Source organism: Scyliorhinus torazame, chromosome 5, assembly GCF_047496885.1.
Source record: "Scyliorhinus torazame isolate Kashiwa2021f chromosome 5, sScyTor2.1, whole genome shotgun sequence".
NCBI lineage: Eukaryota > Metazoa > Chordata > Chondrichthyes > Carcharhiniformes > Scyliorhinidae > Scyliorhinus > Scyliorhinus torazame.
Genome location: NC_092711.1, coordinates 146,739,334 through 146,765,347, shown reverse-complemented (window position 1 = coordinate 146,765,347; position 26,014 = coordinate 146,739,334). Strand labels below are relative to the sequence as shown.

General features: G+C 47.4%; 2 protein-coding genes across 2 annotated transcripts in view; one reads left to right on the top strand and one right to left on the bottom strand.

The window, feature by feature from the left end:
• Positions 1 to 26,014, bottom strand: part of LOC140417958 (uncharacterized) — a 128,385-nt gene that overhangs the window by 88,001 nt on the left and 14,370 nt on the right. Inside the window, 1 exon segment of the mRNA XM_072501389.1 lies at positions 5,220 to 5,927. Coding sequence (XP_072357490.1) covers positions 5,220 to 5,927 — 708 coding nt within the window.
• Positions 18,373 to 23,146, top strand: LOC140421921 (uncharacterized). The gene is made up of 2 exons (XM_072506892.1): positions 18,373 to 18,529; positions 21,123 to 23,146. Exon 2 carries the CDS (start codon positions 21,479 to 21,481, stop codon positions 22,574 to 22,576), a length of 1,098 nt encoding a protein of 365 aa, XP_072362993.1. The 5' UTR covers positions 18,373 to 18,529; positions 21,123 to 21,478; the 3' UTR covers positions 22,577 to 23,146.

Genomic DNA, 26,014 nt, shown 5'->3' with positions numbered 1-26,014 from the left:
AACAGAGGAGCCAAAGAGAAATCATTTGGGGAGCCTAAGAGAAACCATTTGGGTCCAGAACATTGTAAATATCCTTTTACTCTGGCTGTGAGCCTCAACTCATTTTCTGCTTTTTATAACCATGTTCAGTTTCATTAATAAACTTTTATCAGGAAATATATTTGATTTTTGTTGACTTTTCTTGATTAGACCGATGCACATTAAGGATAGCGGGTAAGAGGGAGTGACAGGCTCTTTAACAGAAAGTGAGTCCCTCTATGGCAGTGTTTTTCAAACGTTTTTACTGAGTACCCATTTTTACCAACCGGTCGACCTTCGCAACCCACATCGGCCAAACTTTGCGACCCACGTCAGCCAATCTTTGCGAGCCACATCGGCTGACCTATGTGACCCTCACTGGCCAACCTTCGTGATCCACCATTTTCACTGACCTTTAATGTGACAGGTTAGCCTGCTTGCTCCTCACGATCTCACTTGCTTTGTTATTCAATGTTACGTTCCTGACAATGACTTCAGCTGATGATTTAAGATCTCACTGCATCCATTGAAAAAAATAAAGAAATTTATCCTCAAACTCGCCATGTTTCGTCTTCAAATGTCTTTGAAGTTTTGAGGGTTTTAAACTTTCATTTCCCAGTGCTTCCCTGCATATAACACACTTTGAATCCTGACTTGCAGTGGTACAATGAATAACGCATCCCTCAAGTAATCATCTTTATGCTGCTTTGTTCCTGTTCGCAGCTTCTTCTTCATGGGTTGTTCACCAGAGGCCCTGGAGCTCAAAATGGAGGAATCACTCTCGCGCGCCCAGAGCACGTGATGTCAGTGTGGCCTGCTGTCTGCCACCACTCCAGGCAGAAGACTCCAGCTATATAAAAAAAAATTCTGCCCCTGGGTCAGCGCACTGACATCAGGAGGCCGCATTCTACCGCGCTGGGCTCCGGACCTGCACACTGCTGAGGGGGCACGCATGCGGGGAACAGCCGGCATTCTAAAAGCGGTTGCGCCGTTGAGCACCAATTTCCGTGATCTGGGACGCCCGCGGCACGACCTTCCCAATACCCTCCCAGGACCCACCCTCAAGTCGTGCCGCTCAATTTGAAAGTGACTGCTCCAAGGTAATTGACAAAGGAGCCAGTGGGGTAGATAAGATTTTATTTTTTGACACAGCGAGCTGTTCTGATCTGCCTGAAAGCTGATTCAGTAGTATCTTTCCAATGGGTAAATACTTGAAAGGTAAGAATTTGCAGGGCTGTGGGGAAAGAGCACAGCAGTTGGATGAATGGGAGAGTCCTTCCAAAGAGTTAGCAGGGGCACGATGGGCCAAATGGTCTCCTCCTGCAGCCTGTGAATCTGAGCCTCCTGCTTTTGTGCAGGTTAAAAGGGACAGATTTCATTGCAGCCTCTTCCCTTTGTATGTATTTAAAGAGCTGGGTTTATCTTTAGCTCCGAGTGACCGATATACCAATTGGTTGGAGGCCCATTTCCCAGTCAGTCCTCCAGCACCTTCCTGTCTCTCTATTAGTGCGACGTCCATGGCAGTTTCCCTACTGGGGCACAGGCCCTGTTAGTCTCAGCTAAATTCAGCCCCCAGCTCGGTCTCCTGCCTGTCATTGACACGAGCAATAGACACAGAAAGGTGCCCGAGGCTCAAATGGGAAGTCGAAACTTGTAGCTCTAAACCAAGACTTCAACATTTGTCAATCAAATCCATGTTATTTATACTGGGGTTTCTATTATTACAGTGCCACCCCTTTTTATGTCACATTGATGTACTTTAGGGAAAGTGGGTGAGAGGGGAGACAAAGGGTGGGAGTTTTAACGGGTAACTTTCCCTTTCTAACTTTGCATTGTCGATAGTGTCAGCCGTGGCTCAGTGGGCAGCTCTCTCACCTCTGAGTCAGAAGGTTGTTGGTTCAAATCCCAGTCCAGGGACCCGAGGACAAGAATCACATCCAACATTCCTGGTCCCAGCACTGAAGGAGTCTGCACAGCCCTCTTTCAAATAAGATATTAAACCGAGGCCCTGTCTGCCCCACTCAGGTGGGTGTAAAAGTTCCACAGCCACTATTTTGAAGAAGAGCAGGGGAGTTATCCCCGGTGTCCTGGCCAATATTTACCCCTCAATCAACATCACTAAAAACAGATCATCTGCTCATTATCACATTGCTGTGTGTGGGATCTTGCTGTGTGTAAATTGGCTGCTGTGTTTCCTACATTGCAACAGTGACTACACTTCAAAAGTACTTCATTGGCTGTAAAGCACTTTGTGACATCCTGTGGTTGTGAAAGATGCTATAGAAATGCAAGTTGTTAAATTGAAGATTTCTGTTGTCTGAACTTGTTATCTGGAACTTTATTGATTTCAGCCACCCCCAACCTACCATTTCGTAAATTCACTTTGGTTCAGACAAGGCAATTAAGACAAAGATAGAATTTGCTTGATATTAAATTTAAAAGTTTATTCAAATAAACTTTAAGACATTAACTTTTACAACTTCATGTGGGTGATCAGTCTGTAGAAGAGTAACCCTCTCTGGCTCCTTCTTTGAGAGTAATTCTTGTGGAATTCAGCCTCGGGAGTCTGGCTCCTTCTTTGACAGTAATTTCCTTGGAACTCGGCCTTGGGAATCTTCAGTACTTGGCCAGCAAGGAAGACCTTCAGAATCTCTACTTTTATCCACAAAGTGACCATTACCTCACGTCAGAGTTGGGCCTGTTGTAACATGGCCATTGGTCAATTTAGTCACTGGATTAATTTAATTGGATCCCTAATTACTGACACCACCTTCTCTCATTATCTCAGACAGGAATACAATAGAACTGTTTCATACTATCCCTTTATCTGATTCTATACAATCCCTTATTCATACAGTTTCAAATGTTGAGGCTAATCAGAGCTTGAAGGTCTCTCTTGCCAGTACATTTATCATGATTGCACATATCTTACATACACAGCAATTAAGCTTTACATTTTTACAGCAAATAAACCTGAGTCTCTTACTGTAACTACTGATTCATTTTTGATTATTTAATTGTCACTCAATTAAGGCTCATTACTTAATCAGTCATCTGTTACTGACTGGTAGCTAATTAATACAGTAATCTTTAATTAATATATTTGGTTAATACAAGATACACAGGTTCAAAGAGACAGTCTTGTGGAAGACAATCTCTTTCTTTCTTACTAACTTTGATTGGATTGAACAATGAGTCTGAGACTTGAGCCAGACTTTGGCAGAATATGATACCCTGTAGCTTTACAAAATTCTGGAACAATTTGTTACTTTAAATAATTTCGCCTCATTCATCAGTTTCGAGAAACAGTTTGGTTTATACAGAATGAATTTTTAAAATAAAGGTCCAGTCACGTTTCAGAGTTTAACATGGCTTCCTTAATCTTGTTACTTATAACAGTGAAGTTGGACGAGTGATTGATTTTTAAAAAGAAATATTATTAATGAGGCACACGCAGAATTTCCAACATTACAACAGTGACTGCACTTCAAAAGTATTTCAAAGACTGTAAAAAGTTTTAGGAGATTGTGTGGTCACGAAAGATGTTATAGAAATAGATATAGAATCCCTTGCGTGCAGAAGGAGGTCATTCAGCCCATCGAGTCAGCACCAACCCTTCAAAAGAGCACTCTACCCATATCCACTCACCCATAACCTAACCTGCACACCCCGGACACTGGGGGGCAATTTATCAGGGCCGATCCCCCTAACCCATACATTTTAGGACTGTGGGAGGAAACCCACACAGACATGGGGAGAATATACAAACCACACGCAGACAGTGACCAAGGTCAGAATGGAACATGGGCCCCTGGTGCTGTGAGGCAACAGTGCTAACTACTATGCCATTGTGCCACTGTAATAAATGTAATTTATTTTTAGAACTAGTTCCCAAACTTGGATATATCACACTCGGTCCACTCACGAAGATCACTCATAAAGATTGAGACTTGATTTTATGTAACAACCATGTCTTTCACTTCATTTCAAATACCCTGTGAAAATCCAAACACAGTATCTCATGAAAGTATTTGATTTGAAACAGAATGACTTGTTGTGATTTGGGGTTCAACGGTAACTTTCAAAAGGAAACTGGACAGATTCTGCAGGAAAATAAACTTGCAGGGTGAAGGGACCAATTAGATTGTTCATTCAAAGAACTAGCATGGGAATGGTGGGCTTAATGGCCTCCTTCTTTGCCCTTTGATTCCTGTTTACATTTGAAGAAAATCTTCGACATGAACCAGAGTTTGGCAGTATTTGGGAAATACCTGAAATCCACTTCCTACGAGGGGGGTAGAAGCGGAGATGATGGAATGTTCCCCAAAGGAAATTGGATGGGCTTTTGAGGGAAATAAACTGATAGGGATACGGGAATAGAACAGGGCAATCATTTGATCAATAGAAATCTACAAGTTGTGAATCTTTGGAATTCTCTACCCCAGAGGGCTGTGGGAGCTCAGTCATTGAGTGTGTTTAAAGCAGAGACTGACAGATTTCTAAATCCCAATAACACAAAGGGATATGGGGATAGTGTGGGGGAAAAGCATTGAAGTGGATGATCAGCCATGATCGTATTGAATGGTGGAGCAGGCTCAATGGGCTGAATGGCCAACTCCTGCTCCTATGTTCCAATGATACAAAGATGCGAGAAACAGCCAGATAAATTAGACAAAAGAACGATGTAATCATCATAGCCCATCTTCATGGCAACATGGCTGCTTTGGGAACTAAATAGCTTCCAACGTGAAAACACCTTTTCATTCTGTGCTCCTCGTCAAACTTGGAACCAGGTTAATCGCAACTAGCCTCAAAAATGGTCAGCCCACTGGAGGCAGCGGTGTTAGACCGGCCAGTCCAGCAGAAAGAAACCCTCCAATCATCACCATTCACCAGATGTCAGAATGAACAAAATGCAGTCCTGGATGTCAGTGAGAGCAGAAACAATAACAACGGAGCCAACATCTGTAATTTATTGTGAACTTGTTGGAGTCACAACACGTGTGATGAATCACAAACCCCCTCCCCACATTGACAGCAGATGAATGGTCTCTCCCCAGAATTAACTCGCTGGTGTCTCCGTAGTTGGGACGGATCATTGAATGTCTCCGCTGCTCAGAGCAGGTGAATGGCTTCTTCCAGGTGTGAACTCGCTAGGGTTCCCGCAGGGTGTATGGATATCTGAATCCCTACTCTCACTAAGAGCAGGTTAACGCCTTCTCCCCTGTGTGAACTCGCTGGTGTCTCTCCAGGTGGGATAACCGAGTGAATCCCTTCTCACATTGAGAGCAGGTGAACGGCTTCTCCCCAGTGTGAACTCGCTGGTGTATCCGCAGGCTCGATGAAGTAGTGAATCCCTTCCCGCACTGAGAGCAGGTGAACGGCCTCTCCCCAGTGTGAACTCGCTGGTGTGTCCGCAGGTCGGATGATTGAGTGAATCCCTTCCCACACTGATAGCAGGTGAACGGCCTCTCCCCAGTGTGAACTCGCTGATGTGTCCGCAGGTTGGATAACTGAGCGAATCCCTTCTCACACTGAGAGCAGGTGAATGGCCTCTCCCCAGTGTGAACCCGCTGATGTATCCGCAGGTTGGATAACTGAGTGAATCCCTTCTCACACTGAGAGCAGATGAACGGCCGCTCCCCAGTGTGAACTCGCTGGTGTGTCCGCAGTTCGGATGCTTGAGTGAATCCCTTCTCACACTGAGAGCAGGTGAACGGCCTCTCCCCAGTGTGAACTCGCTGATGTATCCGCAGGTTGGATAACTGAGCAAATCCCTTCTCACACTGAGAGCAGATGAACGGCCTCTCCCCAGTGTGAAGTCGCTTGTGTGTCCGCAGGTCGGATGATTGAGTGAATCCCTTCTCACACACAGAGCAGGTGAACGGCCTCTCTCCAGTGTGAACTCGCTGGTGAATCTGCAGGCTCCTTAAAGTAGTGAATCCCTTCTCACACTCAGAGCAGATGAACGGCCTCTCTCCAGTGTGAACCCGCTGGTGTGTCCGCAGGTCGGATGATTGAATGAATCCCTTCCCACACACAGAGCAGGTGAACGGCCTCTCCCCAGTGTGAACTCGCTGGTGTTTCTGCAGGGCGGATAATTGAATGAACCCCTTCCCACACACAGAGCAGGTGAACGGCCTCTCCCCAGTGTGACTGCGCCGATGAGCTTCCAGTGCAGATGGAACCCTGAATCCCTTCCCACAGTCCCCACATTTCCACCGTTTCTCCAGGGTGGGGGTCTCCTCGTGTCTCTCCAGGTTTGTCGATCAGTTGAAGCCTCGTCCACACACAGAACACGTGTAACGTCTCTCCCACTGTGAATGGTGTGATGTTTTTTCAGGCTGCGTAACTGGTTAAAGTCTTTCCACAGTCAACGCTCTGGAACACTCTCACTCGGGTGTGTGTGTCTCGGTGCTTTTCCAGTCACACTGATGTTTTGAAGCCGACAGAAAAGATAAACATTTCTCCTTCTCGATTCAAAGTCCGGTGATACTCAGTTCCAAGGAATTGAGAGACTCAGTCAGATTGAGACGTGACGTTTGAGATTTCTGTCTGTAATTCCTCCTCTTCTAATATCCTGTAAAAACAATTTACAAAAGTTACTTTTCTTCCCCTCATTTTGGAGACGGTATCCTGAGGGTAACGACAGTCTGGCCGTGGGGTTAATCCTCCGGGTCCTCAGTCTTATTGAGGAATGTCCCCTTGGGTCTATTGTGGTGGTGATTCTTTTGTATTTTTGTTATTATGGGAGGGTTTATGTGTTGTTGACTTTATCCTACTCTGGTACAGACGGAGCTTTTATCTGTGAAAGGAGCAGTTTGGGGAGACTTTGGTGCCTCTGGTGTAAAGAGAGTTGAGGAGGGGGTAATGGCGCACGCCCGATTGTGGTGTGAAAATCTGTTCCTGTCTCTCTGTCGCCTAACTAATGGTGGCAGTTAATCTGCAAATTTTCTCAGGGAATGTACGGGGCATCCATCACCCTATCAGAAGGAAAAAGATCCTCTCCTTTCTTAAGGAGGAAGTTGACATAGCTTTATTACAGGAAACCCATCTGGATTATGAGGAACACTTTAAATTGAGGCGGGATTGGATGGGGGGATTTCACCTCCTTTTCATCCAGTAACAGACTTGTGGCGATGCTTATTATACACTATCCAAGCAGTCAGGGTAACTCTGCCGATTACAATGTGCATGTCAATTTCCTTTGTGCCGGTCCCCCCATCTCCCGTCCCTCCCCTCCGCCCCCTTCACTCGCCGTTTCTGGGTCCTTTCCTGGGCCCTTCACTGTACAATGGGAGTTATCTGTTATTTACAAGTGGACGGTGCCCTCCCTTCCCCCCCATTGATGGGCCTCCCCCCTTCCACCCCGCGCACTCCCCGTCCTGTTTTAAACCTTCCCTTGGGGGTTCCTCTTCTTGTGTTTTTGTTCTCTGCACTCTGGTCTCTGTGTCAGTTGGTTTCTGGCCTCTCCCTCCTTTTCCCAGTAGCCTCCACCCCCCCCCCCCTTTTCCTGCCTGCTCCCTGTGATCCCGTTGGCCCCCGTACGCCCAACTCCCTCCCCAGTGTTCCATTGGCTGCTGGCTTCAAACAGGTCCTGGAACAAGTTGGTGAATGGCCTCCACACTTTGTGGGGACCATCCTCTGACCCTTGGACGGTGAGCTTGATCTTCTCCAGGTGGAGAAATTCCGATAGGTCTGTCAGCCAGTCTGCAGCCTTTAAATAGGCTGTGCAGAATTCGACAAGTCTGGGACATACCCAGAACATGTGGGCATGGTTTGCCAGGACCCGCTGGCACCTTTCCCATTTGTCCTCCGTCTCCAGGAAGAACCTGCTCATTCGGGTTCTTGTCAGGTATGTTCTGTGCACAACATTCAGCTGCATGAAGCTTCGCCTTGCGTAGGAGAAGGTGGAGTTGGTCCCATTCAGTGCTTCGCTCCAGAGTCCCCACCCTATTTCCGTCCCTCCCTCTTCCTCCCATTTTTCCTGGGTTTGGTCGAGTAAGGAGCGCATCCTTATTAAGAGTTGACCGTACAGGTCCCCACAGTTTCCCTTCCCCAGACTGTCTGCTTCCAGTAACCCCTCTTGCATTGTACTTCTCAGGGTTTCTGGGTGTGCTGGGGTCTCCTTGTGGAGAATGTTTTTGACCTGGAGCTCATCCCTGTTTGGTAGGTCCAGTCTCTCCGTCAGCTCCACTAAGGTCGCAAGTCTATTTCCCGTGTAAAAGTCCCTAACCATCAGTGTGCCCCCGTCCTGGCTCCACCTCTTGAAGGTGGCGTCGAGAATGGCTGGTGCAAACCTATGGTTGCCGCAGATGGGGGCCATGATGGACACATCGGTCAGACTGAAATGCTGCCACATCTGGTTCCAGGTTCTCAGGGTAGCTGCCACCACTGGACTGGTGCTGGCGGGGATGGGAGTGTTGTCGTGACGAGGGCCTGGAGGGTCATTCCTGTACATGAGGACTCATCCATCCTCACCCATTCCATGTCTGGGTCCTTTACCCATCTCCTCACTCTTTCGGCCGTGGCTGCCCAGTGATAGTATTGCAAGTTCTGGAGGGGGGAGGCCTCCCATGTTTCTTCTCCATTGTAGTACTGTTTTAGGGATTCCTGCCCTCCACACAAATGCCAGAATCACTTTATCTATTGAATGGAAAAAGGCCTTGGGGATGTAGATCGGTAAGGATCGAAACAGGAAGCAGAACCTGGGCAGTACGTTCATCTTGATCGTCTGCATCCTCCCCACCAGGGAAAGCAGGAATCCATCCCATCTCTATGGGTCGGTTTTGACTTCCTCCGCCAGACTGGTCAGCTTCCACTTGTGGATCCGTGTCCACTCGTGGGGAACCTGGATCTCCAGGTAGCGGGATTTGTTTTGGGCTATTTTAACTGGGAGGCCCTCCAGCTCTGCCCCTCCCCCTCACCGGGAAATCTTTGTTTTTGCCCAGGTTGAGTTTGTAGCCCAAGGTGGAAGGGGGGGGGGGGACAGGAAGGCTATGGTTGGGCAGCAGGGAAGCACAGTGGTCAGCAATTTTGCTTCACAGCGCCAGGGTCCCAGGTTCGATTCCCGGTTTGGGTCACTGTCTGTGTGGAGTCTGCACGTTCTCCCCATGTCTGCGCGGGTTTCCTCCGGGAGCTCCAGTTTCCTCCCACAAGTCCCGAAAGGCATACTGGTCGGTAATTTGGACATTCTGAATTCTCCCTCAGTGTACCCGAACAGGCGCCGGAGTGTGGCGACTGGGGGATTTTCACAATAACGTCATTGCAGTGTTAATGTAAGCATACATGTGACAATAATAAAGATTATTATTATACCAGTCTGCCTCTGTTATCCTTTACCTGGGCTATTTCCCTCGTGGCTGCCTTCTTTCTCAGCTGGTGAACCAGCAGGCGGCTAGCCCTCTCCGTGCTCATAAAAGGTCCCCCGTGCCTGGCGGAGTTGGTGCACTGCCTTCCTGGTGGGGAGCAGGTCAAAGTTCTTTTGCAGCTTCTTCCTCTCCAGCAGAAGCTCTATGGTCAGGGCCTCAGAGTATCGTCTGTCAACCTCCAGAATGGAGTCGATCAGTTGCTGCCTAACCGCTCTCTCTTCCCTGTCTCTACGAGCCTTTTGGTGATTATTTCTCCCCTAATCACAGCCTTCAGTGCCTCCCAGAACGTGGAAGGTGAGACTTCCCCGTTCTGGTTGTTCGTGATGTACTTGCCGATGGCCTGTGATGTTTTCTGGCAGAAGACCTTGTTGGCCAAGAGGGTCGTGTCCAACCTCCATGTGGGGCATTGGGCTTGGCCCGTCTCCAACCTCACATCCATGTAATGTGGAGCGTGGTCTGAGATTACAATCATGGATTATTCCACTCTGACTATTTCTGGAAGCACCGATTTCCCCACAACAAAGAAGCTGATGTGAGTGTAGACCTTTGTGTACTGGTGAGAAGAACGAGAATTCCTTCTCATCCGGGTGTAAGAATCACCAGGGATCCACTGCCCTGTCTGATCCATGGACCGCCAGGGATCCACTGCCCCATCTGCTCCAAGAATCGCCAGGGATCCACTGCCCCCGTCTGCTCCATGAACCGCCAGGAATCCACTGTCCCGTCTGCTCCATGAACCGCCAGGGATCTACTGCCCCCATCTGCTCCATGAACTGCCAGGGATCCACTACCCCGTCTGCTCCATGAACCGCCAGGGATCCACTGCCCCGTCTGCTCCATGAACGTTCCCAGTTCCCTCGCCGTGCCTGTCATTTTACGTGTTCTGGGATTGAACTGATTGTCAATGGATCCTGTAAACAGTTGTGAAGTTCCCCCTCCCGTGATCAGACCGTATTCCCCCTCTTCTATCTCCCCCACCCCACCGTGTTCCTCCCTCTTTTATTCCCCCCACCGTATCCCCTTCCTCTATCTGCCCCCCCTCCCAGATGCTCTCTTCCCAGTGGGAGATGTGCCGCGGTCCCGCTCTCTCTCGTACTTCCCGGCACTAGCTTTCCTGCTGGTGTGTGGCCCCCCCACCCAGGATCGATCTGACCCCCCTCCTACGCCCGCTCTGCTTGCGTCCCTGCTGTCTCCTCCTCACCGTCTCCTGCACTCTGCTGCCCTTGCCCCCTCCCTCCTATGAGCTGGCTCCCCTGTTCATTGCGAGGTGATGCAGTCGGAGAGACCTGTGAGCCCTGTCGATCTCTGGCGGTTTGGGGAAGCTGTCCCTCCCAATCAGGTTGTCCAGCATTTGGGCCACGTAGTCGATTGGGTCCCTGCCCTCGATCCCCTCTGGCAGGCCCACTATCCGAATGTTCTGCCTTCTTGACCGATTCTACTGGTCCACAACCTTTTCCAGCTCTCGAACTGTGCTCCCCTGGGCTTCCAGTTTCCTCCACATGCCATTGAGCATCTTCTGCATGGCGGCTAGCACCTCCGCCAGCTTGACCGTCACCCTTATCTCAGCCTTAATGTCATCCTTCATTGCGTTTAGTTCCTTGGTTAGGAACATCCTCCATCCATCGCCTGGTCGGGGGAGGGGGAGGAGTTGGGGGTGGCTTGTTTTCTGGATCGCCGGTCTCCCTCTGTCGGGAAGACTGGAGACCGCTTGCCTCGTGGGGTCGCCGACCCGCTTGCTCGCCGCTCCTGTCCCTTGCTGCAGTTTCTGTGACTCTGCAGCCTTTCGAGCTGTTGCTTTCTGGCATTTTGTTGTCCGCACTATTGTTGAGGGTGAGGGGATGTTGAACTCTGATTTTGTGGCTAAATTCGTCCGACACTGCCTATTTTTCTGTTGTATGGAGGAGAGCCACCTGATGTGTGACTACTCAGCACATCCCCGTCACAAGTTCCCTCTCTTTTGAATGTTGACTTGAAACTGCGATCTTATGTTTTTGTGAGAAGGTTGGAGGACATCCTTCCGACAATCGTGCGGGAGGACCAGACTGGGTTTATACGGGGGGGAAGATTTTCCAGTAACAACGTTGGAAGGTTTCTGAACGTGATTCAGTCTTTTCAGAAATATGCATTGGATGGGCTGCTGATCTCCTTCGATGCAGAGAAAGCTTTTGCTCGAGTTGAGTGGAACTATCTGGTGTATCCGCTGTGAGGCTTCGGGTTGGGTGAGGATTATATTGAGTGGATTCAATTGTTACATCACAGACCGGCAGCGGCGGTGCTCACCAATGGTTTACGGGCATCGAATTTTCAGCTTCAGAGAGGGACTAGACAGGGCTGCCCTCTGACCCCCTTGTTGTTGGCCACTGAGCCATTGCCAGAGGCTATTAGATCGGATCCTCTGATATCGGGACTGGGGGGTGGGGTGAGGCAGCACAAGATCACTCTGTTCCAGAGGACGGGCTGCAGTTTGTGTTGAACCCCAGTGTTTCAGTCCTGGACATTATTGGAGAAGTGGATAGATTTTTTGAAGTATTTTCAATCAGATTTTAACATTTACAACACATAACATTACAAAGTAAAACCAACAAAAAAAACATAAACCCACCCCAACTCCCTAACCAACCTCTCCACCTCCTTCCCTCCCACCTATCAGTTGATGGTAACCAGCGCCGTGAAATTATAGGATCCCTACAGTGCAGGAGGCGGCCATTCAGCCCATCGAGTCTGCACCGGCTCTTTGAAGGAGCACCCTACATAAACCATGTCTCCACCCTATCCCTGTAACCCATTAACCCCACCTATCCTTTAATGGAAGCCTACAAAGCCTCCGTCGCGCTGCTCCAACCCCACGCCTACTCTGCGTTCGTCGCCCAATAATAGTATAACAGGTTCAGCAGGGCCAAGCCCCCTGACTGTCGCCCTCTCTGAGTCTTCCTAATCGTTGCCAACTTATCTGCCCACACAAACGATTAAGCCAACCTATCCACCTCCATAAAGAACAATTTTGGCAAAAAGACCATTAGCACGGAGATAAAAATAAAAACCACAGCAAAATGTTCATCTTAACCAGCTGTACCCGATTGTGGATAGATTTAGTGCCTTCTCTGGTTATAAGATGAATTTTACTGAGTCAGAGGCCATGCTGGTGGGGGGAGGGGGGTGTTGAAGGGTAAGCCCCCTCCTCTTGCTAAGTTCCACACTGGTCGCCACACTACCAGAAGGATGTGGAGGCTTTAGAGAGGGTGCAGAAGAGATTTACCAGAATGTTGCCTGGTATGGAGGGCATAAGCTATGAGGAGCGATTGAATAAACTCGGTTTGTTCTCACTGGAACGAAGGAGGTTGAGGGGCGACCTGATAGAGGTATACAAAATTATGAGGGGCATAGACAGAGTGGATAGTCAGAGGCTTTTCCCCAGGGTAGAGGGGTCAATTACTAGGGGGCATAGGTTTAAGGTGAGAGGGGCAAAGTTTAGAGTAGATGTACGAGGCAAGTTTTTTACGCAGAGGGTAGTGGGTGCCTGGAACTCACTACCGGAGGAGGTAGTGGAGGCAGGGACGATAGGGACATTTAAGGGGCATCTTGACAAATATATGAATAGGATGGGAATAGAAGGATACGGACCCAGGAAGTGTAGAAGATTGTAGTTTAGTCGGGCAGTATGGTCGGCACGGGCTTGGAGGGCCGAAGGGCCTGTTCCTGTGCTGTACATTTCTTTGTTCTTTGTTCCCAATCAGATGCTCCCCCATTGGGATTTAAATATCCGGGAATGTCAATGACCCCCCTCTTCCAGGCAACTTTTTGGGGCCAACTTTCCACAGCTGATGGTGACTATTAGGTGGGACCTTTCCCAGTGATCGGCTCTTCTGATTTCATGGTGAGGGAGGATTGTCTTCATTAAAATGAATGTGTTGCCCAGACTGTTGTACCCTCTGCAGATGCTGCCTATACTGCTGTCAACCAGAGTCATTTAGGAAATTAATGGAATGATTAATACAGTTATCTGGAACAAAAATAAACTTTGCCTCAAGTTTGTTCAGCTCCAATCACCAGGATCTAAGGGAGGGTTGAGTCTCCGGAATATCGGGCTATATCAATTGGCCTCTCATCTTAAGTTCATAAGGGATTGGGTGAGGATGGACCCAACATCCCTCTGGCTCAATATACAAGCAGGCCAGTCACTTCTCCCTCTATCCAAAACTGGCATCGGCCGATTACAGAATGCACCCCCATGGAATTTTTAATGTCTGTAGTTCATTCAAAGTCTGATACATTTGGTAAATTATACAACCCCTATCTCAGATATATAGGTTCCAATTTGACTGACTTGCTCCTCCAGAGATTTCCATCAGTGAATTAAATTCAACTTAGGTCGGGAGTAGGGCACAGTGAGGCACAGTGGTTAGCACTGCTGCCGCACAGAGGCAGGGACCAAGGATTGATTTCTTGAGTATCTGTGTGGAGTTTGCATGTTCTCCGCGTCTGCTCTGGTTTCCTGCCACAGTCCAAAGATGTGCAGGTTCAGTGGATTCATCATGCTAAATTGCCCCTTTGTGTCCAAAGGTGTTAGGTTAGGTGGGTTGACCATGATCAATACACGAGGTTACGGGGATAGAGTGGGAAGTGTGCCTCAGTGGAGTGCTTTTTCTGAGGGTCAGTGCAGATTGAAGGAGAGAATGGCCTCCTTCTGCACTGCAGGGCTTCAATGTCATTATAAGACCATAAGACATAGGAGCGGAAGTAAGGCCATTCGGCCCATCGAGTCCACTCCGCCATTCAATCATGGCTGATTTCAACTCCATTGACCCGCTCTCTCTCCATAGCCCTTAATTCCTCGAGAAATCAAGAATTTATCAACTTCTGTCTTAAAGACACTCAACGTGCCGGCCTCCACTGCCCTCTGTGGCAATGAATTCCACAGACCCACCACTCTCTGGCTGAAGAAATTTCTCCTCATCTCTGTTCTAAAGTGACTCCCTTTTATTTTAAGGCTGTGCCCCTGGGTCCTAGTCTCCCCTGCTAATGGAAACAACTTCCCTACATCCACCCTATCTAAGCCATTCATTATCTTGTAAGTTTCTATTAGATCTCCCCTCAACCTCCTAAACTCCAATGAATATAATCCCAGGATCCTCAGACGTTCATCGTATGTTAGGCCTACCATTCCTGGGATCATCCGTGTGAATCTCCGCTGGACCCGCTCCAGTGCCAGTATGTCCTTCCTGAGGTGTGGGGCCCAAAATTGCTCACAGTATTCTAAATGGGGCCTAACTAATGCTTTATAAAGCTTCAGAAGTACATCCCTGCTTTTATATTCCAAGCCTCTTGAGATGAATGACAACATTGCATTTGCTTTCTTAATTACGGACTCAACCTGCAAGTTTACCTTTAGAGAATCCTGGACTAGGACTCCCAAGTCCCTTTGCACTTCAGCATTATGAATTTTGTCACCGTTTAGAAAATAGTCCATGCCTCTATTCTTTTTTCCAAAGTGCAAGACCTCGCACTTGCCCACGTTGAATTTCATCAGCCATTTCTTGGACCACTCTCCTAAACTGTCTAAATCTTTCTGCAGCCTCCCCACCTCCTCCATACTACCTGCCCCTCCACCTATCTTTGTATCATCGGCAAACTTAGCCAGAATGCCCCCAGTCCCGTCATCTAGATCGTTAATATATAAAGAGAACAGCTGTGGCCCCAACACTGAACCCTGCGGGACACCACTCGTCACCGGTTGCCATTCCGAAAAATAACCTTTTATCCCAACTCTCTGCCTTCTGCCTGACAGCCAATCGTCAATCCATGTTAGTACCTTGCCTCGAATACCATGGGCCCTTATTTTACTCAGCAGTCTCCCGTGAGGCACCTTATCAAAGGCCTTTTGGAAGTCAAGATAGATAACATCCATTGGCTCTCCTTGGTCTAACCTATTTGTTATCTCTTCAAAGAACTCTAACAGGTTTGTCAGGCACGACCTCCCCTTACTAAATCCATGCTGACTTGTCCTAATCTGACCCTGCACTTCCAAGAATTTAGAAATCTCATCCTTAACAATGGATTCTAGAATCTTGCCAACAACCGAGGTTAGGCTAATTGGCCTATAATTTTCCATCTTTTTCCTTGTTCCCTTCTTGAACAGGGGGGTTACAACAGCGATTTTCCAATCCTCTGGGACTTTCCCGGACTCCAGTGACTTTTGAACGATCATAACTAACGCCTCCACTATTTCTTCAGCTATCTCCTTTAGAACTCTAGGATGTAGTCTATCTGGGCCCGGAGATTTATCAATTTTTAGACCTCTTAGTTTCTCTAGCACTTTCTCCTTTGTGATGGCTACCATATTCAACTCTGCCCCCTGACTCTCCGGAATTGTTGGGATATTACTCATGTCTTCTACTGTGAAGACTGACGCAAAGTACTTATTTAGTTCCTCAGCTATTTCCTTGTCTCCCATCACAAAATTACCAGCGTCATTTTGGAGCAGCCCAATGTCAACTTTTTCCTCCAGTTTGTTTTTATTGTATTTAAAGAAACTTTTACTATCATTCCTAATGTTACTGGCTAGCCTACCTTCATATTTGATCCTCTCTTTCCTTATTTCTCTCTTTGTTATCCTCGGTTTGTTTTTGTAGCCTTCCCAATCTTCTGACTTCCCACTACTCTTTGCCACATTATAGGCTTTCTCTTTTGCTTTGATGCATTCCCTAACTTCCTTTGTCAGCCATGGCTGCCTAATCCCCCTTCTGATAACCTTTCTTTTCTTTGGGATGAACCTCTGCACTGTGTCCTCAATTACTCCCAGAAACTCCTGCCATTGCTGTTCTACTGTCTTTCCCACTAGGCTCTGCTCCCAGTCGATTTTTGTCAGTTCCTCCCTCATGCCCCTGTAGTTACCTTTATTTAACTGTAACACCTTTACATCTGATTCTACCTTCTTTCTTTCAAATTGGAGATTGAATTCTACCATATTATGATCACTGCCTCCTAAGTGCTCCCTTACTTTAAGATCTTTAATCAAGTCTGGCTCATTACATAACACTAAGTCCAGAATGGCCTGTTCCCTCGTGGGCTCCATCACAAGCTGTTCCAAAAAGCCCTCCTGTAAACATTCAATGAATTCCCTTTCCTTGGGTCCACTGGCAGCATTATTTACCCAGTCTACCTGCATATTGAAGTCCCCCATGATCACTGTGACCTTGCCTTTCTGACATGCACTTTCTATTTTGTGGTGCATTTTGTGCCCCTGGTCCTGACCACTGTTAGGAGGCCTGTACATAACTCCCATTATGTTTTTTTTGCCTTTGTGGTTCCTCAAATTATGTTATTTTATTTATTTGAATTCGACTATGCTGTTAGTCCATTTGTAATGTTTTGGGGAGTGCGTCCTGCATTATTATTCTTCCATTTTTATATAATCGTACCCTCTTTCTCCACTCACTATGTTAACCTGTTAACTGGTTGTTCAATGGATCAAGCATTTCATCTCGAGGCACTGGTCACTCAAATATTCTGCTATGAATTCATTCTGCAATGTGTTGCTTGTATTTATGTTGGCCCTTTCAGTTGTTCTGCTCTGTACCCGTTTTCCACATTTTGTCTGTTATTCTGTTGCATTCGTTATTTAAAAATTGGTTAGAAAACATAACAAAAGAAATATTAAAAATATTAACTCATCCATGAACACATTCAGTGACTCCCAGACTCCACAGGTCCCTTTGGAAGATAAATCCAGAGACTAACAACACTCTTGAAGGAAGAGATGACTGAAATATATAACGGAGCTACAACACAGTATTACACTACTGAAATAATAATAAATATCCTTCATTATAGAACCATGAACAATATATCTAATATGTACCAAATAACAACACTGGACATATCTCTGTCCGATATTAATTTACTGACCCCTTAAATATCAGCCAAATCCTGGGGAAACCAGCCCTTTAATTGTGAACTTCAGGAAAGAGACCATTCTTTTAGCCAGACAAATAAATGTGTCAAGCTGAGGGAGCAAAGGATGTCAATGTCTTTAAGACAGTAAGAAGTCTTACAACTCCAGGTTCAAGTCCAACAGGTTTCTTTCGATATCACTAGCTTTCGGAGCGCTAGTGAGAACAAACCTGTTGGACTTTAAGCTGGTGTTGCAAGGCTTCTTACTGTGCTCACCCCAGTCCAACGTCGGCATCTCCACACAATGTCTTTAAGAGAGAGAGAGAGACCTGGGCCAAGCTTTCCAGTCTGCACCATCCCTGGATTCACTTCCTTTCCCTTCAGTTGCTGCAAGTGACCAATTGAAGGTGAGAATGGGGGAAGAAAATAAATTGTTTCACTCACAGATGTTGGAGACAGGAGGAGGTTTTACCTTCACTTCCGCTGTGACATCACCATGCCTCCCTGAATCAGCCAATAGGAATTACTCTATTCCGCGGTGTCGTCACTGGGTTCCAGTGCGCGGACGCGGGAGCCCCGCCCGTTCAACCCCCTCCCTCCACACCTCTCGACCAGGTTTCCAAGGCAACCGGCTGACGGCTCCGACCAGAGCTGGAAGCCGCTCGGTGATCTCCTCCCTGCCTGAGACTGCGCATGTCGAAAGGAGTGGAAGCTGCGCATGTACAGGGGAGCTCACCTCCTGACCGTCCTGCTGAGGCATTGACCAATGGGAACAGTTGCGCGACCGGAAGTACTCTGGTCCTCCAGCCAATCAGAGCGCGGGGTTGGTGTGACTGAGCTTCACTCCGGCGGAAACTTCCTCCTGGGCCTTCAGCAAACAAACCTCCAGACGCCGCTGGTTCTCCAGCATTCTGCACCTTTCATCAGCAGTGACGCAAATGATCATCCCCACCCCCGGCATGAGCTTTACACGTCTGGCGGGGGAAATACCAGGGGCCGAGTAAACGGAAGAACTAAAACTCTTCCTGAAAATGTGCAGTGAATGAAGTATCTCTGATCAGGGAGGCATCAAACCTCCACCTTCTCGTCCTGGGGGTGAGCCCTCGAGCAGAATCTCAAGAAAACCGGGGGGGGGGGGGGGGATGGGCAGTATTTATGATGTTCCCTGTGGTGCAAGCGGACACCAGGTCGTTCTCGGCACGAAGAAGTCGGCGATTCTAGTCTGACATTGCTGTGGGACTGGAAAGAAGGTAAAATCTCCACCCCTCGGGTGCAAAGTTCCCCAAATATCCACATAACCCACCTCCTCACAAGCCGAGACCAACGCCCTAGCTTGTAGGGGGGCGGGGTGCCTGGTAACCGGGAGCTTATCCACCAGAGGATATAAGAGGCCGTTGAAGTGACCAACCACAAAAGAGTTAGTCGAAGCTAACAGCAAAATCCACAAAAGCCTTCGCAATGAGCTCCGGGGAGTCGTTCGGGCATCCATAAACATTCATTATTGAAACAGCATCTCCATGCACCAAACCTCTAATGATCACATATCCATCTCCTTTGTTCTTAGTACAGGTTTCAACCTTAAAAGGGATATTTCTATTAATAAGCATTGCCACACCCATGTTACTTGATGACAAAGAGGCAAAGAAAATCCTTCCCAACCGATCCAGCCTCAATTTACAGTGTTCCTCAGCATAGAATCCCTACAGTGCAGAAGGATGCCATTCAGCCCATCGATTGCGCATCTGCCTTTGAAAGAGGACCCTACCTAGGCCCATGACTCCACCGTGTCACTGTCACCCAGTAACCCTACCTAACCTATTTGAATACCAAGGGGCCAATCCACCTAACTTGCACATCTTTGCCCTGTGGGAGGGAACCGGAGAAGCCAGAGAAAACCCACGCAGACATGAGGAGAAGGTGCAAACTCCAACCAGGCAGTCACTCAAGGCCCGAATTTAACTTGTGTCCCTGATGCTGTGAGGCAGTTGTGCTAACCACTGTGCCACCTTGCCGCACCAAATGAGTTTAAGCTTGATGAGATTCCTGCAATAAAGCTATGTCGACTTTCACCTTAAGAAAGGAGAGGATTTTTTTCCTTCTGATGGGGTGATGGATGCCCCGTACATTCCCTGAGAAAATTTGCAGATTAACTGCCGCCATTAGCTAGACGACAGAGAACAGGAACAGATTTTCACACCACAGTCGGATATGTGCCATGACCCCCTCCTCCAACTCATTTTACACCAAAGGCACCAAAATCTCCCCAAACTGCTCCTTTCCCGGATAAATGCCCCGTCTGTACCAGAGTAGGATAAAGTCAACAACACATAAACCCTCCCATAATAACAAAAAGACAAAAGAATCACCACCACAATAGATCCAAGGGGACATTCCTCAATATGACTGAGGACCCGAAGGATTAACCCCACGGCCAGACTGTCGTTACCCTCGGGATACCTTCTCCAAACTGAGGAGAAGAAAAGAAGGGCCAACAAGGGAATGGGGATCGAATGTCCCTCCCACATTTTAGACCCACCCGTGAAAACGTGCATCCACCACCACCCACCCGTTGGCAATGGCGCCACTCGGTTCTGCCATGATTAACGTTCGGATAATAGAAGAAAGACGACGGATAATCATACGGCACATCTACCATAACTGAGATAAAATAATATGAGTCCCTGTAACACTCGAGGGAGGAGAAGACATTCAATCGGCCCTCACAGAATAACAACTCCCTTCAACAGGATAAAAGATAACAAATTCAGACAACAAATAAGTGATAAGGAAAGAGTCCGGATTAGTTAGTCCGAGCTGCAAACCATCCCTACAAATCCTTGCCCTTCATGGATTTAATGAAGGCCGATGCAGTAGTCGGATTATCAAAAGACTTGACGGACTTGTCCGATACAATTTACAGGGTCACAGGGTAAAGCGACAGAATTCACTCCCGCAGCCTTGAGTTCCCTTCAAACTTCATCGAAGCCTCGATGCTTCGTTTGTGTGGCTGCCAAAAGAAGGAAATCCTCACTCCCTCATGGAGCCGGGTCCCACCTCACCTTACCTGTCTCCAGGACCCTCTGGTGATCTTTAAGTTGTGGAAGCGAATGATTACAGGCCTGGGATGAAAACTATCCCTCGGCCTCAAAGACAGGATCCGATGCCCTTTCTAATTTGAAACACCCAGGCTTCACATCCAGCTTGAGAAAACGTGGCAGCCGGTCCTCGAAGGACCTGTCGGGAGCCTTACCCTCCACACCTTCTGGTAGGCCGACGACTCGGATGTTCTTTCTCTGACCCTCGGTTCTCCAAGTCCCCCAGGACCTCCCCCACGGCACTCAGACGGTTCTCCAAGGATTTAATTCCTGCCTCCACCGAGGAGGCATCTTGCTCAACGTTCAGAATTCTCTCCTTGGGTTCGTCGTTCCTTTTCTTGGTGTTTTACAGCTCGGCCTCATGAGCTCACAGATATTGAGTCAGCACACTCAGCCTTTGATCAGTAACACGGAGAATGTTGATGACATAGGTTGGTCAATGACCCCACAAAATAGACGAGCAGGCTTGATGGGCTGAATGGCTGACTGCAGCTCCTATTTGTTATGGTCTCTGTGTCCAGGACAGGAAGCAGTGAGCATGGATCTGTCAATCAGCCTGAATCAGCACCTTCAGGAGAATTGGGAGGGTGAATATTAGATATAGCAGGGTGAGAATGGAGGGAGAGTGTGTGGGACGGAGATTTACAGCTTTTGGGGAATGAGAGAGGAAAAAATGATCTGTCGAATTGTCTATTCTGAATTTCTATCCTGTGCTGACAGTGATGACTTTTGTAAATTGTTTTTACAGGACATTAGAACAAGAGGAATTACAGACAGAAATCTCAAACTTTACGTCTCAATCTGACTGGGTCTCAATTCCTTGGAACTGAATATCACCGGACTTTGAATCTAGAAGGAGAAATGTTTGTCTGTTCTGTCGGCTTCAAAAGATTTTAACCATCAGTGTGACTGGAAAAGCACCGAGACACACACACCCGAGTGAGAGTGTTCCAGAGCACTGACTGTGGAAAGAGCTTTAACCAGTTACACAGCCTGAAAAAACATCACATCATTCACAGCGGGGAGAGATCGTACACGTGTTCTGTGTGTGGACGAGGCTTCAACTGATTGTCCGACCTGGAGAAACACGAGGAGACCCAACACATGGAGAAACCGTGGAAATGTGGAGACTGTGGGAAGGGATTTAGAGCCCCATCACAGCTGGAAGCTCATAGACGCATTCACACTGGGGAGAGGCCATTCACCTGCTCTGTGTGTGAGAAGGGATTCATTCAGTTATCCGCCCTGCGGACACACCAGCGAGTTCACACTGAGGCGAAGCCATTCACCTGTTCTCAGTGTGAGAAGGGATTCACTACTTTATCGAGCGTGCGGATACATCAGCGAGTTCACACTGGGGAGAAGCCATTCGCCTGCTCTGTGTGTGGGAAGGGATTCACTCTGTTATGTGCCCTGCAGACACACCAGCGAGTTCACACTGGGGAGAAGCCATTCACCTGCATTCAGTGTGAGAAGGGATTCACTCAGTTATCCAGCCTGCAGTCACACCAGAGAATTCACACTGGGGAGAGACCGTTCACTTGCTCTCAGTGTGAGAAGGGATTCACTACTTTATCGAGCCTGCGGAGACACCAGCGGGTTCACACTGGGGAGAGGCCGTTCACCTGTTCTCAGTGTGGGAAGCGATTCACACAATCATCCGACCTGCAGATACACCAGCGGGTGCACACTGGGGAGAGGCCATTCACCTGCTCTCAGTGTGGGTTGGGATTCACTCAGTTATCCGCCCTGCAGTCACACCAGCGAGTTCACACTGGGGAGAGGCCGTTCATCTGCTTTCAGTGTGAGAAGGGATTTGGTGATTCATCCACCCTGCGGATACATCAGCGAGTTCACACTGGGGAGAGGCCATTCACCTGCTCTCAGTGTGGGAAGGGATTCACTACTTCATCGAGCCTGCGGATACACCAGCGAGTTCACACTGGGGAGAGGCCTTTCACCTGCTCTCATTGTGCAAAGAGATTCACTACTTTAAAGAGCCTGCGGATACATCAGCGACTTCACACTGGGGAGAGGCCGTTCACCTGCTCTCAGTGTGAGAAGAGATTCACGACTTCATCGAGCCTGCGGATACACCAGCGAGTTCACACTGGGGAGAGGCCTTTCACCTGCTCGGAGTGTGAGAAGGGATTCACTCGGTTATCCAGCCTGCAGACACACCAGCGAGTTCACACAGGGTAGAAGCCGTAAACCTGCTCTTAGTGAGAGAAGGGATTCAGATATCCAAACACTGCAGGAACCCTAGCGAGTTCACACCTGGAAGAAGCCATTCACCTGCTCTGAGCAGGGGAAACATTCAATGATCCGTCCTAACTACCGAGACACTAGCGAGTTAATTCTGGGGAGAGACCATTCACCTGCTCTCAATGTGGGGAGGGGTTTTGTGATTCAGCACACCTGTTGTGACTCCAACAAGTTCACAATAAATTACAGATGTTGGCTCCGTTGTTATTGTTTCTGCTCTCACTGACCAGAAAAAGGTGTAATTCTGTTCTCTCTGCCATCTAAAGACTATCTCCAGATCATTTGGTGAATTCAGAGTGATGACTGCTCTCAGTAGAGAATTTAAACCTGATGTTCTTCTGTAAAAAGGATTTTTGTCTTACGGATGTTAAAAGGAAATTTTAAGGATTACTTATAGTATTGAATTCTTTTGGGGGTGTATTTGAATTGATGGGTGCTAAGATGTTCACTGTATGTTTTGAAAAGGTTAACTGAGTTCATAGAATAAACATTGTTTTACTTTAAAAATTACTTTTAAATTTCTGCTGCACCACACCTGTAGAGTGGGCCGTGTGCTCCCCATACCACAATCTAGTAAAAGTTGTGGGTCAGGTGAACTCCATGATACACTTTGGGGTTCTCTAAACCCTGGCCCATAACACATGGTCTGAGGGGCAAGTTGTCTGTGGTAGATTGGGAAATTACAATAAACATATCACTGAAAGTGGCAACGCAGGTGGATAAGGAGCTAAGAAGGCAGACGGCATGCTTGTCTTCATTGATGTGGGAATTGAGTACACAAAATTGTCATGTTAATGCTGCAGCAGTACAGAACCTTAGTTAGGCCACACGTGGAATATTGCCTACAATTCTGGTCCTCACCAGATTACCAAAAGGTTGTGGAGGCTTTGGAGAGAGTACAGAGGAAGTTTACCAGGATGTTGCCTGGCCTGGAGGGTATTAACTATGAGGAGAGGTTGGATAAACTCAGATTGTTTTCACTGGAAAGACGGAGGTTGAGGGACGACCTGATAAAAGTTTACAAAATTATGAATGGCATGAACACAGTGGATAGTCAGAAGCTTTTTGCCAGGTTGTAAAAGTCAATTACCAGGTGACATAGGTTTAAGGTGCGAGGGGCAAATTTTGGAGTTGATGTGCGAGGGAAATCTTTTACACAGAGGATGGTGAGTGCCTGGAACTCGCTGCCGGAGGAGGTGGTGGAAGCAGGTACGATAGTGACGTTTAAGAGGCACCTTGACAAATACATGAATAGGATGGGAATAGACGGATACAGACCCTGGAAGCACAAAAGGTTTTAGTTTAGTCAGACATCATGATCCGAGCAGGCTTGGTGGGCCGAAGGGCCTGTTCCTGTGCTGTACTGTCCTTTGTTCTTTGCTGTTCTTTGTATGACAATAGACAATAGACAGGCAACCACTCGCATTTTATTTACATAAAATATAGATTCCTTTAAGAAGCAAAAATTAAACAGCAAAAGTGAAGCTATCGTGGCGAATAAGAAAAGTTAAAGATTCCATTAGATCAATGGAGGAGACAATATAGTAGTGAGTCTGAGGATTGGGAACTTGTTTTAGAATTCAGCAAAGGAGGATCAAGAAACTGATAAAGAGAAAATAGAATATGAGAGCAAACTGAGGAGAACTGGAAAAGCTCCGATAGGAATGTGAAAAGGAAAAGATTAGCAAAGACCAATGTGGGTCCATTCCAGGCAGAGACAGTACAGTTTATAATGGGGAATAAGGACATGGCAGAGAAACTAAACAATGTGAGTCTGTCTTCACAGAGAAAGATATAGAAATCGTCCCAAAAACACGAGAGAACCAAGGAACTATTGAGCACGAGGAACTGCAAGAGATTTGTATTAGTGAAAAAGCAGTACTGGAGAAAATAATGGGATTGACAGTTAATAAATCCCCAAAAGCTAATGCTCGACATCCCAGAGTGTTGAAAGAGGTGGCTGTAGAGATAGTGGAGACATTGGTGATCATCTTTCAAAATTCTATAGATTTGGGAATGGTTCCTGCAGATTGGAAGGTGGTAAATGTAGCCCCAATATTTAAGGAGAGAGAGAGAAAATGGGGAACCACAGACCCATTAGCCTGACATCTGTGTGAGGGAAAATGCTACAATCTATTACAAAGGATGTGATAACATACGAATTAGGAGCAGGACTAGGCCACTCGGCCCCTCGAGCCTGCTCCACCATTCAATAAGTTCCCGGTGATCTGATTGTGACCTCAACTACACAGAGGCTCCTTGGAAAATAAATCTTGGGAGAGCATAAGAATATTCTTTATTATAATCATCTTTATTATTGTCACAAGTAGGCTTACATTAACACTGCAATGAAGTTACTGTGAAAATCCCCTAGTCGCCACACTCAGGCACCTGTTCGGGTACAGAGAGGGAGAATTCAGAATGGCCAATTCACCTAACAAGCACGTCTTTTGGGACTTGTGGGAGGAAACCGGAGCACCCGGAGGAAACCCACGCAGTTTTGGGGAGAACGTGCAGACTCCGCACAGACAGTGACCCAAGCCGGGAATTGAACCCAGGTCCCTGGAGCTGTGTAGCAACAGTGCTAACCACCGTGCCGCTGTGTCAGTTGTGGGGAACAAGGAAATGGCAGAGGAGTTAAACAGATATTTTGCATCAGTCTTTACGCTGGAAGATACTTCGAATATCCCATCAATACTAAAGGATGTGGAGGAAGCAATTAAATACCAACACTGGAGAAGTTGTATTGGACAAACTAATGGGGATAAGATAAGTCCCCTGGATGACTGCAGCCTAGGATCCTAAAAGAAATGGCTGCAGGGATAGGGGATGCATTGATTGTAATTTTCCAAAAATCCTTGGATTCTGGAGAAGTATCAGAGGATTGGAAAACTGCCAAAGTGACAACCCCCGATTCAGAATGGGAGGGAGGCAAAAATGAGACACTATAGGACGATTAGCCTAACATTTATTATTGATAAAAATGTTGGAATCAATTATTAGGAAGTAATAGCAGCACATTGAGAAAATTATAATCTAATCAAGCAGAGTCAGCATGGCTTTGTGAAAGGGAAACCGTGTCTGACTAATTTATCAGAGTGTTTCGAGGAAGTTTCAACCAGACTGGATAGAGGGGGACCAGTAGATGTGTTGTATTTAAACTTCCAGAAGGCCTTTGACAAGGTACCTCACAAAACGTTAAGTCATGAGATAAGAACCCATGGTGTTGGCGTGGATAGAGAATTGGCTAATGAGCAGGAAACAGTGAGTGGGGATAAGGGGCTCTTTTTCAGGTTGGTGACCTGTAACCAGTGGGGTTCCACAGGGGTCAGTGCTGGGATTGCAACTGTGTACAATTTATATCAATGACTTGGA

Coding starts and splice junctions, on each gene's coding strand:
- LOC140421921 (XM_072506892.1), top strand. CDS start 21,479: ATGGAGAAACCGTGGAAATGTGGAGACTGTGGGAAGGGATTTAGAGCC.